We start from the raw sequence: 17,651 nt of genomic DNA, 5'->3' as shown, positions 1-17,651 counted from the left end.
CACAATGAACCCCCAAAGCAGTAAGCTACTTTCTAGATTGCCTGTACATGCCTCTTGTTATATTTTATCAAAGATTTGTTTTGACTGTTTCCTAACCTGTTAAGGCCTGTTTTTACAGTTACTTATTGTAATAATGTAATTAACCTAAATATTATAAACACATGATTTGAATTCATTAAGAGAGTTGTCCTATAAAAGCGAAGTTAAATACTTCAGAAAGAATCTTTGGTGAGCCAGCTACCCTGCCCCTCCAAAAAAATGTACTGTTGAATTATATGTGAATGAGACAACTGAAAGAATGAAATAAAATGCTAAAATCAAGGAATTTGCATTCGAATTGCTTGCAGCTGTCTTGAAATCCTTGGCTTACTTTAAAAAGTTAGGAGGCAAGCCTTTATGTGCTAATTATACAAGAAGTACAAGGTGAAAATTTAGTCAGTGGGTACAGCTGCAAATACAAACATTTCACTCTACATCAATGAATTAATTTATCTGTGTATTTTAAGTTAAAATGCCAAAGGTTTACTTGAACTTTTTTTTTTTAATTTTATTTATTTATTTATTTATGGCTGTGTTGGGTCTTCGTTTCTGTGCGAGAGCTCTCCCTAGTTGCGGCAAGTGGGGGCCACTCCTCATCGCGGTGCGCGGGCCTCTCACTATCGCGGCCTCTCTTGTTGCGGAGCACAGGCTCCAGACGCGCAGGCTCAGCAATTGTGGCTCACGGGCCTAGTCGCTCCGTGGCATGTGGGATCCTCCCAGACCAGGGCTCGAACCTGTGTCCCCTGCATTGGCGGGCAGATTCTCAACCACTGCGCCGCCAGGGAAGCCCTACTTGAACTTTTTTTTTTTTTTTTTAAATTTTTATTTATTTATTTATTTTTTATTTATTTATGGCTGTGTTGGGTCTTCGTTTCTGTGCGAGGGCTTTCTCTAGTTGTGGCAAGTGGGGACCACTCTTCATCGCGGTGCGCAGGCCTCTCACTATCGCGGCCTCTCTTGTTGCGGAGCACAGGCTCCAGATGCGCAGGCTCAGTAATTGTGGCTCACGGGCCTAGTTGCTCTGCGGCATGTGGGATCTTCCCAGACCAGTGCTCGAACCCGTGTCCCCTGCATTGGCAGGCAGATTCTCAACCACTGCGCCACCAGGGAAGCCCCCTACTTGAACTTTTGATTTCCCACTTTAAGTGGCTTTTTAAAATAACCTACTGATTAGAAATGTTAAAGGATTTTTGTTACATTTGCATTCCTTTTTGATCATTTTCCTAAATCACTATTCTCAAACTGTTTTCTGTAAGATAACATTAATTAATATCTATTCTATTTATATATTTAAAAATGCGATAGAGTTTTTTCTCCAAATGAAAATTTTAACTATATAAGAAAAATACAAAATACATTTATGCAGCTTTATGTGTGAGTTTAAAGGTACAGTTTGGAACTACACTTTGTTGCATAAGCAATACTTATGGGGGAATCTTATCTTTTCTGGGTTTAGGTAGTGAAGCTAGTATATAAGTTAAATGCAGTTATGCTGTGTTTTCATTACACCAACTACCTCTTCCTTTGTTAGATATGTTAGTCTATTCAATGATTGTTACTTTGTATCTTGTCTTAAATATGTTTAATTATATTATTCATTATATTTATTGTATATTTAATATTTATACTAACCCATTGATCTGTAGTTGAAAGAAGAATGGCTTAATGGAAAAGCAGAATCTTATGGTCCTTGAGCTGTTTTAATTATAATCAAAATGTTTCTTGGATAAGCAGTTTGTGTCTGAAGCTCTGTTTGGTACAGTCTACACGTGGCTTATAATTCTTGAATATCTATTGGTCTTTCCTGAATATGTGATCATTTTAAATGCCAGTGACTTCAAATAACTTTGAGGAATCATGGCTTTAAACTATTTTCTTGTGCCTGGTGGGAATTGGGAGGAATTTTTACACTGAGTACTAAGAAGAGGCTATATTGGTTTTGTTGTGAAGTCTTCACATGAATGATGTACCAAGAAGAGGTGTGTATAGACTTGCCTGTAAATGTTCACAGCAGCATTATTTACAATAGCCAAAAAGTAGAAACAACTCAATGTCCATCAGTTGGTGAATGGATAAGTAAAATGTTGTATATTCATACAATGGAATTCTGTTGGGTAACAAGAAGTAACAAAGAACAGATACATGGTACAACACGAATGAACCTCAAAAGCATTATAGTCAGTGAAAGAAGCCAGACACAAAAGGACACATATTGCATGATCCCATTTATATGAAGTATCCAAAAAGGCAAGTATATAGAGACAGAAAGTTGATTAGTGATTGCCTAGGGCTTGAGATGGGTTAGAGTTAGGGCAAAGATATTAGAAAGAAAAATGATGATCTTTGCATACCTGAAGCACTTACTAGGAATAGTAGAGTGGAAGAAGTAATAAGGACTTTTGTTTTTAAATATATCTTCTGTGCTATTATTGTACCTAACAAAATTAATAGTTCCTTTTGCATATCATCTAACACCCAGTTTTTATTTAAATTTCTCTAACAGTCTCTTTGTCCAAATTGGATTGAGTTTCACACATTACTTTGGTGGTTTTGTCACTTACATCTCTCATTCTATATCAGTTCTTACCCCCGCCCCCATCATTTTCCCCACATTGTCAATTTGTTAGAGAAACTGGATTGTAGACTATCCACAGTCTAGATTTTGCTAATTATTATGTTTGATAATTATTAAACAGTTGAACTATTTGAGCATAATCAGAAAATGACTAACTCTTCATCCAAAAGAAATAATTTTCCACAGAGCTGAGAGCAAGTAAGCTCGCATTTAGGAGCCTGTAGCAACTATTTAAGATGGAAATCAGCAGTCTTTCAGAAATTAGCAGCCTTAGGTGTTCTAAGACTTGATTTATTCTGTTATATTGCTACATTTCTCTTGGTAATAAGATGGATGGAAGACAGTGGGAAACTGTGAATCATTCTCCCCGAGGAAAGATGAAAGGGGCCTAGCAGGTGGTTGGCACAAAGACCTCCCCCCACCCCCAACATAAAAGCAAAAACCATGGGTCCAGGGTTTGAAAGTCGTGCCACTTAGTTAGGGAATAATTGAAGGAAGTCTTGGCAGAATTCTTGGGTTTTTTTTTTTTTTTTTTTTTTTTTCCACACACACACACTGTATTTTATTTTTACAAGAGATAGATAGACTGACACCAAGCATTGTACATGGATGACCACAACAAAAGCAACAATGATTGCAATTACCAAACATGAAACACACTTATACTATGTCATAACATTGACATTCAGTCCAGTAATCCTCCACTGTAACAGCTCCTTTACTTTGCAGTGAAAATTGATTTGTATATTCTTTTCCTCTGAGTCCTTGTGGGATTTTTTTTTTTTAATTCAGACAGAAAGTCACAAAAATTATACTCATCCTCATCAGTTCACTCAGTCCCATGTAATTAATTTCTTTTTTTTCATCTTGATCTTTTGTTAGCACTTTTATGAGTTCATCAGTTTTTCATTAGAGTTCTGAAAATGCTTATTCATTCAGTTCAGCAGTACAGTCAGTTACCAGAAACCTGTACTTGTCAGAGTCTTTTCCATGAATTTCTTGAAGATGAAACTCTTTTATAGGAACATATTTGCAAAATCATCAGAGTACACCCAGAACTGTCTGTAAATGACAAAAGACTTAAAAATGACCATGGTTAAAGATTTGATGAAAGTTCATAATAATGCAGTTGACAAGAAAATTAGTTATTTCTGAGATATACAGAATTCTTGGGTTTTAATTCTTATTTTGTTAAAATACCATATACCATAACAGATACCATATTCTTGGATTGGAAGAATCAATATTGTGAAAATGACTATACTATCCAAAGCAATCTACAGATTCAGTGCAATCCCTATCAAATTACCAGTAGCATTTTTTACAGAACTAGAACAAAAAAATCTTAAAATTTGTATGGAGACACAAGAGACCCCGAGTAGCCAAAGCAGTCTGAGGGAAAAAAATGGAGCTGGAGGAATCAGACTCCCTGACTTCAGACTCTACTACAAAGCTACAGTAATCAAGACAATATGGTACTGGCACAAAAACAGAAATATAGTTCCATGGAACAGGATAGAAAGTCCAGAGATAAACCCATGCACCTATAGTCAAATAATCTATGACAAAGGAAGCAAGGATATACAACGGAGAAAAGACAGCCTCTTCAATAAGTGGTGCTGGGAAAACTGGACAGCTACATGTAAAAGAATGAAATTAGAATACTCCCTAACACCATGCACAAAAATAAACTCAAAATGGATTAGAGACCTAAATGTAAGACTGGACACTATAAAACTCTTAGAGGAAAACATACGAAGAACACTCTTTGACATAAATCACAGCAAGATCTTTTTTGACCCACCTCCTAGAGTAATGGAAATAAAAACAAAAATAAACAAACAGGACCTAATGAAACTTGAAAGCTTTTGCACAGCAAAGGAAACTATAAACAAGACAAAAAGACAACCCTCAGAATGGGAGAAAATATTTGCAAACGAATCAATGGACAAAGGATTAATCTCCAAAATATATAAACAGCTCATGCAGCTCAATATTAAAAAAACAAACAACCCAATCAAAAAAAAGGGTAGAAGATCTAAACAGACATTTCTCCAAAGAAGACATACAGATGACCAAGAGGCACATGAAAAGATGCTCAGCATCACTAATTATTAGAGAAATGCCAATCAAAACTACAATGAGGTATCACCTCACTCCTGTTAGAATGGGCATTATCAGAAAATCTACAAACAACAAATGCTGGAGAGGGTGTCGAGAAAAGTGAACCCTCTTGCACTGTTGGTGGGAATGTTAATTGATACAGCCACTATGGAGAACAGTACGGAGGTTCCTTAAAAAACTAAAAATATGGCCCAGTAATCCCACTACTGGGCATATACCCAGAGAAAACCATAATTCAAAAAGACACATGCACCCCAATGTTCATTGCAGCACTATTTACAATAGCCAGGTCATGGAAGCAACGTAAATGCCCATCAAAAGATGAATGAATAAAGAAGAAATGGTACATATATTCAGTGGAATATTACTCAGCCATAAAAATGAATGAAATTGGGTCATTTGTAGAAATGTGGATGAACCTAGAGACTGTCATACAGAGTGAAGTAAGTTAGAAAGAGAAAAACAGATATGTATATTAACACATATGTGGAATCTAGAAAAATGGTACAGATGAACTGGTTTGCAAGGCAGAAATAGAGACACAGATGTAGAGAACAAACGTATGGACAACAAGGGGGGAAGCGGGGGGCGGGGTGGTGGTGGTGAGATGAATTGGGAGATTCGGGTTGACATATATACACTAATATGTATAAAATAGATTAATAAGAACCTGCTGTATAAAGAGATAAATAAAATTTAAAAAAAGAAGCAATGCGATGTTTGTAAAACTGCTAACCATATAAAGCTAAGTTGGGATTTAAAAATATATATATATAATGGGGATTTAAATTTGGAGAAGTTATTATTAAACTTTGGGACTACTTTTAAGATTGTTACATTGAGTGATTCTGAGAACTTCCTGAATTTACATGAACTTGATTGACCTAAGTAGCAACATTCTGGCAGTGTTTCAGACATTACAAAGTTCTTAGGAAAGTAAATCATTAACTCTAATTGAATACCTACTATCTGTCAGGCGTTGTACTAGACTAGTGGTTCTGAAACTTGGCTGCACTTTAGAATTGCTTGGGGAGATTTTAAAAATCCCCATAGCCAGTAAATCAGAATTTCCGGGTGTGGGGCCTGAACCTCAGCATTTTATAAAAGTCCTCAGGTGAGTCCATTGTGAAGCCAAATTTGAGCACCACTGGGTGAAGAGTGGGCTGAGATGGGTGGGGCTGGGCGTTGGCCCCGCCTTCTGAGTGGTCGGAGAACACCTGTACACGGAGGAAATATTTGACCTGCTGTCTGGATGAGCTGAAGGAGCAGGCAGTTTGAAATTCTGTGGTGAAAACACTGGGGGCAGAGGGAGCAGCTCTGCAAGTCCCTCAGATGCGAAGGAAGGGAAGGAAGGCCAGTGTGAATTACATAGGGAGTTGCAACTGAGTAAACAGAGGGGAGGTTGGCAGGGGCTGGCTCAGTGATTTCTTAGACGTTAGCATGCATCAGAAGCACTTGGAGAGTTTTGTCAAAGGTGCATTGCAGGGCTTTACCCTCTGTGTTTCTGATTATTTAGGTCTGGGGTAGGGCCTGAGAATTTGCATTTCTAACAAGGTCCCAGGTGCTGCTCTGAAATCACACTTTGAGAACCACCAGGCTGGCTCATCTAGGGCTTTGCAAACCAAGAACAGGAATTTGGTTTTATTCTCAATGTACTGGGAGACCAGTGAAGGGTCAGAGATGTGATGTGGTCTGATTTACATATTTAAAAGATCACTCTTGGGCTTCCCTGGTGGCTCAGTGGTTAAGAATCCGCCTGCCAATGCAGGAGACATGGGTTCGAGCCCTGGTCTGGGAAGATCCCACGTGCCGTGGAGCAACTAAGCCCGTGCGCCACAACTACTGAGCCTGCGCTCTAGAGCCTGCGAACCACAACTGCTGAGCCCACATGCACAACTACTAGAGCCCGCGTGCCTAGAGCCCGTGCTCTGCAACAAGAGAAGCCACCGCAATGAGAAGCCCGTGCACCACAATGAAGAGTAGCCCCCACTCGTCACAACTAGAGAAAGCCTGCACGCAGCAACGAAGACCCAGTGCAGCCAAAAATAAATAAATAAAAATAAATATATTAAAAAAAAAAAGATCACTCTTGACTACTGCAGAGAATAATACATTTTAAGGGACAAGAGCAGAAAGCGGGGAGACAAGTCAGGAGGCTGTTGGAGCAGTCCAATCAAGAGCTGATGGCTTAATTGCCAGGGTGGTAGCAGAGGAACTGGTGAAAAGTATGCAGGTTCAGGATGTGTTTTAGAGCTAAAAGCCCACAAGACTTGATAATGAATTGGAAATAGGAGATAGGCATAGAGAGGAATTAAAATATGCCTAGAATTTTTGCTTGAGTTAACAAGGTGGTTAGTGTGGAGCCATTCCCAGGGATGGGGGTTACTGGGGGGAGGCTTGGATGAGAACTGGGGGTAGAGAGGAGAATCAAGAGTTTTGATTCTGAGATACCTATGGGACATTCAAATGGCAAAGACCATGAGATTATTGGGCATATAAGTCAGAACTCAATAAACAGGTCAGGGTTGGAGATGTGAATTTTGAGAGTCATCAACTTGCAGATGGTATTTAAACCCATGGAATTTCATGAAATTACTTGGGGCTGAGGATTGTAGAAGAGAAGAGAAGGGGGCAGACAAGGAGCCCTGGGGTGGCCTCAACACTTAGAAATCAGACAAAGAGATAAGGGCATTGAGACCGAGGAGTGGCAGTAAAGGAGGAAAACAGTAGGTTGTAGTGTCACACAAAGCCAAGGGAAGAGAATCCCAAGCAGAGGGCTTGAGCAGCTGTGAAGTGTGTCCTTATTGGAATTTAGGCGCTTACTCAAATGTGAGATGAGATGTATAATTATCTATTAGATTTGAACACACGTAGATGATTGGTGACCTTGACAAGAGAAATGTCTGTTAAGAGTCATATAATGCCTTGGGACTCCCCTTGTTGCCTTTCATTACTGCTTATCTTTTAAAGCCACTTTGATATATTTACTTTGATTAGATGTAAGGCTCATCAAGAAAAGGGACCTTTTGTTCTTAATTGCATTCCCTCAAGCACATAGCACAATGTTATGCCCACCATTGGGACAGTTTTTTGTTTAATATAATCTTCTCTTGTTTCATTAAACCCAGAGAGACACACTAAGAAATTGTTTTGAAGAACTGATCTCCACTTTATAGTTGAAATGCGTAAGGTAGGAACCATCAAAACATTGCCAGATACTGTACTTCGAAGGACTGTCTCGTCAACACTTACCATAATGCATCTAATGTTTGATAGCCCTCTGTACTGAGAGAGGGTGGCTGTTAAATTTCTTTTTGGTCATTAGAATGTAATACTTTAAAAACCTATTGTTTTAAGACTTATAATTCCGTTCTTACATTTTGTCTTTAATATCAAAACTGTATTTTTGTATAGTATTTCTCTGAATCTATGAGGATACTATATAAATAAAGCAAACAGATGAGAGCCCATTGGACTCGAGTAGCTTATTAAGGATGCAAGTATTGATATATCTCATATACAATTGAAAGATTTTTCTTTCAAACAAAGTAGAGGTATTTGAGTAGATTTCTGTTGTTTTGCTGAGCGTCTCTTTTATTCCTTTTCATTTATTTTAAGGATATTAATATTGACAGGGATGGAGTGGTGATTACAGTGGACACATGATTTTGAAGTGCTTTGTAGATCAAGTGATAAAAAAAAATCAATCAGTAGTGAGTGGTAGCAGGATACCATTCAAATGGTAATTTGAATTCCCTGTTAAAATTAAGTTTGGGTATTTTAAAGATCAGTTATTGCATAACGTGGAATTGTACCTTAATTTTCATTATGAACATTGAATATAATATTGAGATAATTTTCATGAATAAAACGATGCTTTACCTAAACGATAATTTACTGTGGCTTGTTATTTTTAGGGCTTGATTTGGGAATTTTTGCGTTGACCCAGAAAAGGTTTCTATCTCAAATATCTTTTCAGTATAACCTTCTCTCCACCACCCTTGTGTAAAATTTGTTGCTGTAACTGTTGAAGGTAGTGGCCTCTGAGGAGCAGGAACTGGGAGTCAAACTAGGCCACTGAGGAGCTTATGTGGAAATCCCTTGAGCAGGAAACTGGCTCAAACATCATTCCCATTTAAAAGGGTGGGGGAACTTCAATGGCAGTTACTGCATTTTTATTATATTAATGAAAACTAGCATTCGTCTAAGCCATAAATTACAGTTGTTATCGCATGTTGATGTATTACTCTGCTTTACCAGAATTTCCTACGCTTAGATTATGTTGAAAGCTTTGATTATTTTCACTATACTTTTGGCTTTGGGTGACATTTAATTTTGTTATCATTTCCAAGCATCTCAACTAAGAAATGTAAAACATTGGGAGAGATGTGAGTAGGTAAAAGGTATTTTAAAACTTTTGCTGGTGAGTAAGAGATCAAGTAAGTTAACAAAGTCTTAAATCTACTTAGGATTCAGGCCAAATCCAGGCCTCTGCCTGGTATTCTTTTCACTAGACTATACCATGTAGTGAGCAAACTTTAACTGGATACACATTCCTGAATTTAATGTAAATGGATCACAGTCGGGAACCAACATATAAATGATCCTACAGGCTCTTCCTCCTAAATACTACTTTTCTTTCAAGAACTGAGTCCCTTTTTTCTTTGAAGTTACCTTAATACCTGCCTTCACATCCCCACAGAGCTCATTTTAGCTTGCTGTCATTGCTCTGAGTCTTCAAGGTTACTCATCTGTTTTATGACACTTCATTTTTTTGCTTTGTATTTGTTGTTTAATTACTTACATATTGCATCTTCCCTGTTGGATTTCTAATTCATTGTGGAAGGATCTTGGTTTGATTACCAATATGCTTTCCAATTTTCAGGACCAAAGGTGACAAATGCTTTATTATAATAATAGAGAACACTAAGATGTTCTTAATAGAAGTTCCATGTAAATAATATTTCAACAAGGGCTTTGTTCTGCTTTCCTTATTTTTTTTTTTTAAGTTGGTTTACCTTTAGTAATTTAAGATGGGTTTTCGGGGCTTCCCTGGTGGCACAGTGGTGAAGAACCTGCTTGCCAATGCAGGGGACACGGGTTCGAGCCCTGGTCCAGGAAGATCCCACATGCCGCGGAGCAACTAAGCCCGTGCGCCACAACTATTGAGCCTGAGCTCTAGAGCCCGCGAACCACAACTGCTGAGCCCGTGTGCCACAACTACTCTAGGCCCGCGCGTCTAGAGTCTGTGCTCCGCAACGAGAAGCCACCACAGTGAGAAGCCTGCGCACCGCAATAAAGAGTAGCCCCCACTCGCCACAACTAGAGAAAGCCCGCGTGCAGCAATGAAGACCCAAATGCAGCCATAAATAAATAAATAAATAAATAAATAAATAAATAAATAAAGTTATAAGATGGGTTTTCATCATAGACTCAAAGTACCTTAGGAAATAACACAGTCATACATATAAGAACATTAAAACTGTTAGAGTTCATTGCAGTGTGCAATAGACAGGGAAAATGTACCAAGGAATTGTGATTCAATCTGAACCTCGAAGGATAGATAATATAGGTAAAGGCAGAGAGAATGGGGAGGGCATTCAAACGGTGACTCGGGGGAGCAAAACTTGGAGATGGGAAGGTGCCTTCAGTGATGAAAGCAGGGGATGGGGAGGTGATGGTAGCAGCAGGAGGTGCCTATCAGACCTTCTATGGTACCACTTCTCTTGAAAGCTGAGTCCATTTTGTGGGCAAGGTTGTTCTTGATGCTTTACCTACCTGCACGTGGTGGCTGGGCTTGTCTTCTGACCTTCCTCATGAAACTCTTCTAAAGCCCTAAGGTTCCCAGTTATTCCTTGCTAATAAGTCCAGTGCATAGTTTTCAACACTCATCTTCTTAAAAATAAAACATAATCAGTTTCTAAAACCTAACGCAGCTAATTCTGAGTACCTTGGTGGTAAGACCTTTTTTCCTTCCCAATTACATGCTTAGGTACCTCATCTTTGTGGGAAGTATTCACTGAATGCATTCATTCAGTAAATATGAGTGCCTACCATGTGGCAGACATTCTAGAGATTTTATACATTAGCAAATATGTGTGACACCAGGCAGTGGAGACAAGAACCTATACTCATGGGATTAATCACTCTAATGGAAGGAGACAGGATAAACAAGTATGTTAGTTGCCCTGACAAGCCCTCAGACAAAAGTAAGGTAGAGAAATAGAGGTGTTAATCTTAAGGTCAGGAACAGACTCTGCAGAGGAACCTGAGTAGGAATTGTCCTAAGTGTGTTCAAGGAAAAGGCAAGAGTCATAGGATCGGTGTGCAGTGAGCCTAGGGCGAAAGTGGGAGAGGGGAGCTTGGAGTGGCTAGAGGTAAGGGACGACAGATTATAAAACTCCAGATCTTATTTTGGCTGAGGTCGGAAGCCGTCGAAGGGTGGGAAAGGAAGTTCTGTGATCAAACTTAACATTTTAAGAGGATCACTCCAGCTGCTATGTTGAGAATAAAGTGTAAAGTGACAAGGTTGGGAGCAGGAAGACCACTTAGCAGCTTGAACAGAGGTGTTTGGTAATCAAGGTTGTTGATGGATTCTGGGTCTATTTATAATATAGAGCTGGCAGAATTTGTCAAGGGATTGGATTGTATGTGTGTGAGAGAGGAGATTTTTGGCCCAAGCAACTGAAAGAATTGAGATTTGCTGAGATGGGAAGACTTGGAGAGGAAAACATTTGGTTTGGAGGAGATGGGAAGAGGAATTGGAAGTTTAGCTGGAGATTCCAGTTAGTCATCTGAGTCCAGATGTCAAGTAGGCATTGAATTTATAAATCTGGAGTCGAAGGGAGAGGAGATCCAAGCTGACTATTGGGCGTTTAAGATTTTCTTCATATACATTTTGCAAAATTCTTGTTGTATTTATTGTAATAATTTTTTAAAATTTATCTTGGTTGCTACTGTGAAAAGTTTTTTCTTTCATTATACTTTGACTAGGTTTTGCTTATGTTTACATAGGCTACTGATGCTGGCATGTATCACTTTGTGCCAAGCCACCTTGCTGAATTCTCTTAATTTATAAAAGCTTTTTCATTGATTCACTGATTTCTCTTCTCCTTTGACTTTTCTGTGGAATTTTACCAAACTCTTCAATTCTGAGAAGTACCACTTTCTTTCATGGCTTGATTTGCTTTCCTTTGCCTAAAATATCAATTATTTCTTGTCTTTTCCTGTGAGTTTCTATTCATTCCCCCAAACCCAACTCATGTTTCCCATCTGTCAAACATTTCTGGATTCCTAGGAAAGTTTCTCTTCCTATGAGCTGCAGCTGTACCATCTGCATACCTGTATTAGAACAATCATCAAACTTTATTCCAATTTTGTATATATCTGTCAGTCCTTTTGGGGAAGGAGAACTGGGTCTTACTGTCTTTACATCCCCAGTGTTTAGCTGAATCTGCTACATGGTTGTCTGTTACAGGATAAATGTTTGTTGATTAGATGAGTAGTCAGTTTGGGCAGATTAAAAACATTTGGAAATTGGATAAAGTTTTTCTTCATATAGATTTTATAAACTTGTTATATTTATTGAAACACTTCTAAAAATTCATTTTTGTAACTATTGTAAAAGAAATATTTTCTAAAGTGTAATATAACTTTGCAGTTATACTCCTAAAAATTAAAGGCCTATTATTTTAGAAAATTAATGTAGGAACCTTGTTTCTGTTTTTTCATGATGCTGAGTGCACAAACGTGCTTGGATTTGTAAGACCTTACATTTTGAAAATACTTAATGGCTGGATGTTATGTATTTACTTACAAAGAAGGCCTTTTATTTTGCATGGTTTTTATTTTTGCCTAGGAATCATCAAAGCATTGAATTGGCCATGTGTAGAATGTCTACTACTGTTTCTGTTATAAATCAGTTAAGGGGTTGTCCTAGTAAGTGACACCGAATCATATTTATTAGAATAATTATTTGTAACATTTTTTATTGAAATAGAAATATACTTTATCAAATAACCAATCACAGTTCACTGTTCATTGCTGAGCACAGTGGGAAATACAGCATGCTTCTTTCTTACAGGGAGTAATAAATGTAGGCAGAGAGATGAAACTGGTACCCAGGGGAAAAAAATGGGGAAAATGTTACATTTGTGGAATCTGTTGTATGTGCCTTATAGGGAGACACTTGATATAGGGGGGTGGTAGGAGGGCGGTTTCAGCTAGATTTTGAAGCATAGGTAGAGTTTCATCTGGATAGAGAGGCAGAATACACTAGATTGGAAAACAATAGAATGAGAGGCACAAAGGTAAGAGCTATTAGGAGGTGTGGAAATGAGATACTGATTTCCATCCTAGGACAGTAAGAATTTTTAAAATTTGTTCCACCAAAGAAAAATGCAGTACTTTTGCTTCGCTGTAGTGAACACACATTAATTGAATTTAATGAAGGCCGATATCAGATCTCTTTTGTTACCATGTTTCTTTGTATTGCCAAGTAATGCAAGCATATTGTTAAAAACAAACAAACAAATATGCTGATTTTAAAAGGCAGAAAAAGGACTTCCCTAGTGGCGCAGTGGTTAAGAACCCGCCTGCCAATGCAGGGGACACGGGTTCGAGCCCTGGTCCGGGAAGATCCCACATGCGGCTGAGCAACTAAGCCCGTGTGCCACAACTACTGAGCCTGCGCTCTAGAGCCCGCGAGCCACAACTAATGAGCCCACGTGCCACAATTACTGAAGCCTATGCACCTAGAGCCCGTGCTCTGCAACAAGTGAAACCACTGCAACGAGAAGCCCGCACACCACAACGAAGAGTAGCCCCCGCTCGCTGCAACTAGAGAAAGCCCGCGCACAGCAACAAAAGACCCAACACAGCCATAAATAAATAAAATAAATGATAAAAATAAATTTATAAAAATAAAAAAGGCAGAAAAAACGTTTACTTAATTCTATCATCCCTAGTAAGCTAACATTTTAGTGCATTTTTACCCCTAGGTGTGAAAAACATACATACACACATTCTGTGTTTTTATTAAAGGAGATCCTATTAGCAAATTATTTTTAAAATACATATATTTTATTCTCTGTGTTTTGTTTTTGTTTTAGGAGAAAACCAAAACCCAAGGCACCGCTTCCTCCAGCTGAGACCAAATACCTTGATGCCTCTTCAGTTGATGATTCTGTAGAATCTTCTGCTTTTATCATGGAACAGAAAGAAAACACAATAGATAAAGATGTTGAACTCTTGGTGGTTCTACCTGGGGATATTATCAAATCTACTACTGTTCATGGCAGGTACGATGGAGTGAAAGAAATACCAGGACTTCCCTTTCTTCTTCTGTAATTGAAACCCTCTGTTGTAGACTTCTTGATTTTTTTTCTTTGACAGATACTTTATTCATCACTCAGTTTACTTATCTATTAAAAAAGTAAATGCTAAAAGGTATTAAAATTTTTATAACAGTGCTTTAAATATCAAATCTATGAACTCCACAACCCCAGTGAAGTGACTCTTGGAATTTGGAACTATTTTACATTTTGTTAGTCATTTAAAAAAAATTTTTTTTTAATAGCCTTTTCCAGAGGAACAGTCATCAGTTTTATTGATTTTCTAAGTCAAACTTACAAAAGCAAGCCAGGGACCCATAAGAAAACTCTTTCCCTTCCCTTCCAAATTATTCTTTCTCTTTTAAGCCGCTTCTCCAAATTTGACTTTGCAGAAGTTATTAACTACTCTTAAAAGGTAATACTCTTTTATTTATCAAAACAGATAAATCTGTCTGTAAAACTAGCAGGATTTTTCACATCATTGAATGATTTAATAAATTTATTTAAAATGTGGATAAATTTAATAGAAACAAAGAATTAAACTTTAATCCAGCGAGAAGGGAATATGTGATTTAGGAGACTGATATTTTTAATACCTGAATAAAAATTGGAAAAATGTAATAAAGCCAAGTGTAATTTTCCATTTCATTTTGAAGTGGAAAGTTACATGAGTTGTATACTTGGTCTTGTTCCACCTTTCACCTTCAACTACCCGTTTGTTATCAAGAGTCTTGTTTTAGAAATTTAAGCTATTTTGATCTTAGTATTGCATGTGTATGTGTATGTATATATGTGTGTGTAGAACGAAAGAATATGCAGGCAGCATATTGAGTACTGCATTTTTGAAATGTGGTTTTATCTAGATGAAATTTATTCAAGATAACCTTAATCTTGAGATCTATTCTTAAGATTATGTACAACTTTATGAATTATTGAAAGTTCATGAAAATAGAAAAGTTCAGCACTAGCAAACAATACATAGTATTGTGTATTAAATTCTCATTAAATTTAAGTAAGTTGCACTTTGCCATTTATTTTGTATTGGAAGTAGTTTTGGAGATGACCCATTGAACCATATTTAGGAGGTTGGGAACCCTGTGACTGACCTTGGTGGGCTTCCACCTTAGATGCAGGTGGTTTTTGCCTCTTCTGAGGGAGGAAGGCATCTTGTAAGTTAGAGACAGTGGCCATCACATCATCTTCAATCCTTTAAATCACACCATTACCCTAGTTTTAAAATAATAATGGTAATGGATGTGGCTAGGGGTAATAAAGGCAATTCCTCTTATGTTCCCTGAATTCAAGGTAATTTTTTTAAAAAGTCAGTATTTTTTCCTAGTTCTTCACTGATGCTGACAGGTAACAATGGTTTCATTATCAGTACTCCTCAAACTTTCATCTTGAATATACCAGTCGTCTGTTTATATTGCCATCTTCTCTACTATCAGCCTTCTGGGTTCTTTTGTTTGTTTGTTTGTTTTTAAACCTCAGTGACTTCAGTATTAGAACCATGGGTTTCCCCTCTATCCTGTCACCCATCATAATTACTTTAAACTTTTCCACATGCTACCCTGAGCTAACTTTTCTTCTGTTTCCTTGACTCTGGGAAAATACATCCATAGTGTACATCCCATGTCCACCTGGACCGTGGTATCTTACCACTTTGAAGCTGATCCAATACTGAGATCTTAGGTTCCCTCTTTGACACAACTTTTTGAATCTAGCTTATCCACTTTCTCTTTCTTAATTGGATTTGTTCTTCATCCTCCTTATTAAGTCTAATTGATGATCTCTCTTCCTGTTGCTGCATTTTTCTTCATATTTGACTTGGATTCTGCATCAGTCATTTCTACTACATTTGTACTTACAAGGACCCTAGATTTTCCCCACCCTTTTGACCTTCCAGCATGTTTGCCTTCCACGTTCCTAAACTGGAGTAATTTTCCATCAGTCAGCTTTTTGTTTCTGGGCCACCAACTGTTGTTGAATTGCTTCAGTTTTCTTATCTATAAAAAATGTTTTATAACTGAATTGTTGTTGGGATTAAATGAAATACTTATCAGTGCCTGGCACATAGTGACTTCCACCATTTTCTTTTGAGAACTGTTTTCCTTAACCCTGGGCTCTCTCCATTCATTCCCCACCCTCAGGTTAATCTGACTAAAACATCCCTCTGTTTGTGGCACTAGCTTTGATAAAAGACTGCAGGGATGGCAATTCAACAAAGTAAGGAAGTCCAAGTTAACAAGCCTGGACACTGGGGCACCTTCTTCTCTTCTCCTCTGGAGTTAAGCAGGCTTTCCTTCACTACTCCTCTTTGAATAGCTTAAGCTTCAGCCGCATGACTCTTTGATTCTACAGATACTCTACTTTTTCCACCTCCACACTTTTTTTGGAAAGCCATTCCATCCAATACCAGCCGCATTTTATCCAGTTAATGTAGCTCAAGTGACACTTTTGATTTAAAGGCTCCCTGATCTCCCCAGAATGAACTATTACCTCTGACTTCCAAACTCTTCTGGCACTTTATAACCAGATAGGACAATCATACATTGTCCTATGCTATAATTTATATGTGTATCTTATCTTCTTAAATAAACCATAAGATCCATGCAGGTATCACGACTTTTCTTCTTGGTGCTTAGCACAGTATATTTTTTCTTTTTTTCTTTCTTTCTTTTTCTTTTCTTTTCTTTTTTTATTTTTTTTTACAGTTTCTTGCAATGTAGTAGGCATTTAGTAAATTCAGCATATTGTCTCCCTAAATCTTATATGTTGATGGAGGTAGCAACTTAAATGGTGTGTCTTGAAGAGGCATTTGGATGGGTCCCAGTAGCTTTCCCAGGATCTCTTAAATATATTTCCTCAGGTAGAGAGTAAGGCAAGAATGCCCCAAATTCTGATTGCTTTTTAAATTTTGTTTGAAAAATTTAAACAAAACTTTAAATTTTGGGGCTGAAAAACTTTTCTGAGAGTAGAATTTGTTTTATATCAGTGTTTTTACTAGGGGGTTTGATTTTGAGACTTTGTTCCTAATAGTTTTATCACTCAGGAATGACTCAAGTTGTAGACACTATGACTAATTTTTTTTTATATTAAATGTTTATAATTAAAAGTGGTTGTGTGATTCTGAATATTTCGGGAGTGTGATTCTGGATATCTCAGGAGTGATTCCATATATTTTAGAAGGCGACTCAGGATATCTTAAGAGTGTGATTTGGGGTATCTTGAAGGTTGCAGCAACTGCTGGCCCGTTATTTAAAAAAAAAACCAAACAAAAACCAACGTTTAACAATAACAACAAAAACAAAAATGTACAAATAGAAAAATTTATTCTATTTCTGAAAAATATTAGCTACCTATGTGAAGACCCATGATATAGATAACTTAAATTTCTTCTGGGCTTTGTTACCATAAATGGAATAGGAAAATTTTCAACAAAATGATACAGGAATTTAGTGGGGGACTACAGAAGAATCATTTTAAATAAGTTTAAGGGCATAAGGTTTTCTTAGCTAAATCAGAGTTCCATATGTTACCGTGAAGGATCTCTAATTTAATTTTTTGAGACCATCTCTTCT

General features: G+C 37.5%; 1 protein-coding gene across 9 annotated transcripts in view; it reads left to right on the top strand.

Annotated features, from left to right (window-relative positions):
* COBLL1 (cordon-bleu WH2 repeat protein like 1) overlaps positions 1-17,651 on the top strand; it is a 150,729-nt gene that overhangs the window by 73,229 nt on the left and 59,849 nt on the right. For 8 of the 9 annotated variants that reach the window (XM_057551063.1, XM_028166741.2, XM_007183197.2 and 5 more), the window contains one exon: positions 13,849-14,037. In XM_057551063.1, the coding sequence (XP_057407046.1) occupies positions 13,849-14,037 (189 nt within the window). Of the gene's footprint in view, positions 1-13,848; positions 14,038-17,651 lie in introns of those variants that run through there. The other variant, XM_057551067.1, reaches the window with a different exon arrangement.

This window comes from Balaenoptera acutorostrata, chromosome 8 (assembly GCF_949987535.1).
Source record: "Balaenoptera acutorostrata chromosome 8, mBalAcu1.1, whole genome shotgun sequence".
Taxonomy (NCBI): domain Eukaryota; kingdom Metazoa; phylum Chordata; class Mammalia; order Artiodactyla; family Balaenopteridae; genus Balaenoptera; species Balaenoptera acutorostrata.
The sequence above is the reverse complement of the archived record's forward strand: the minus strand, read 5'-3'. Positions and strand labels throughout refer to the sequence as shown.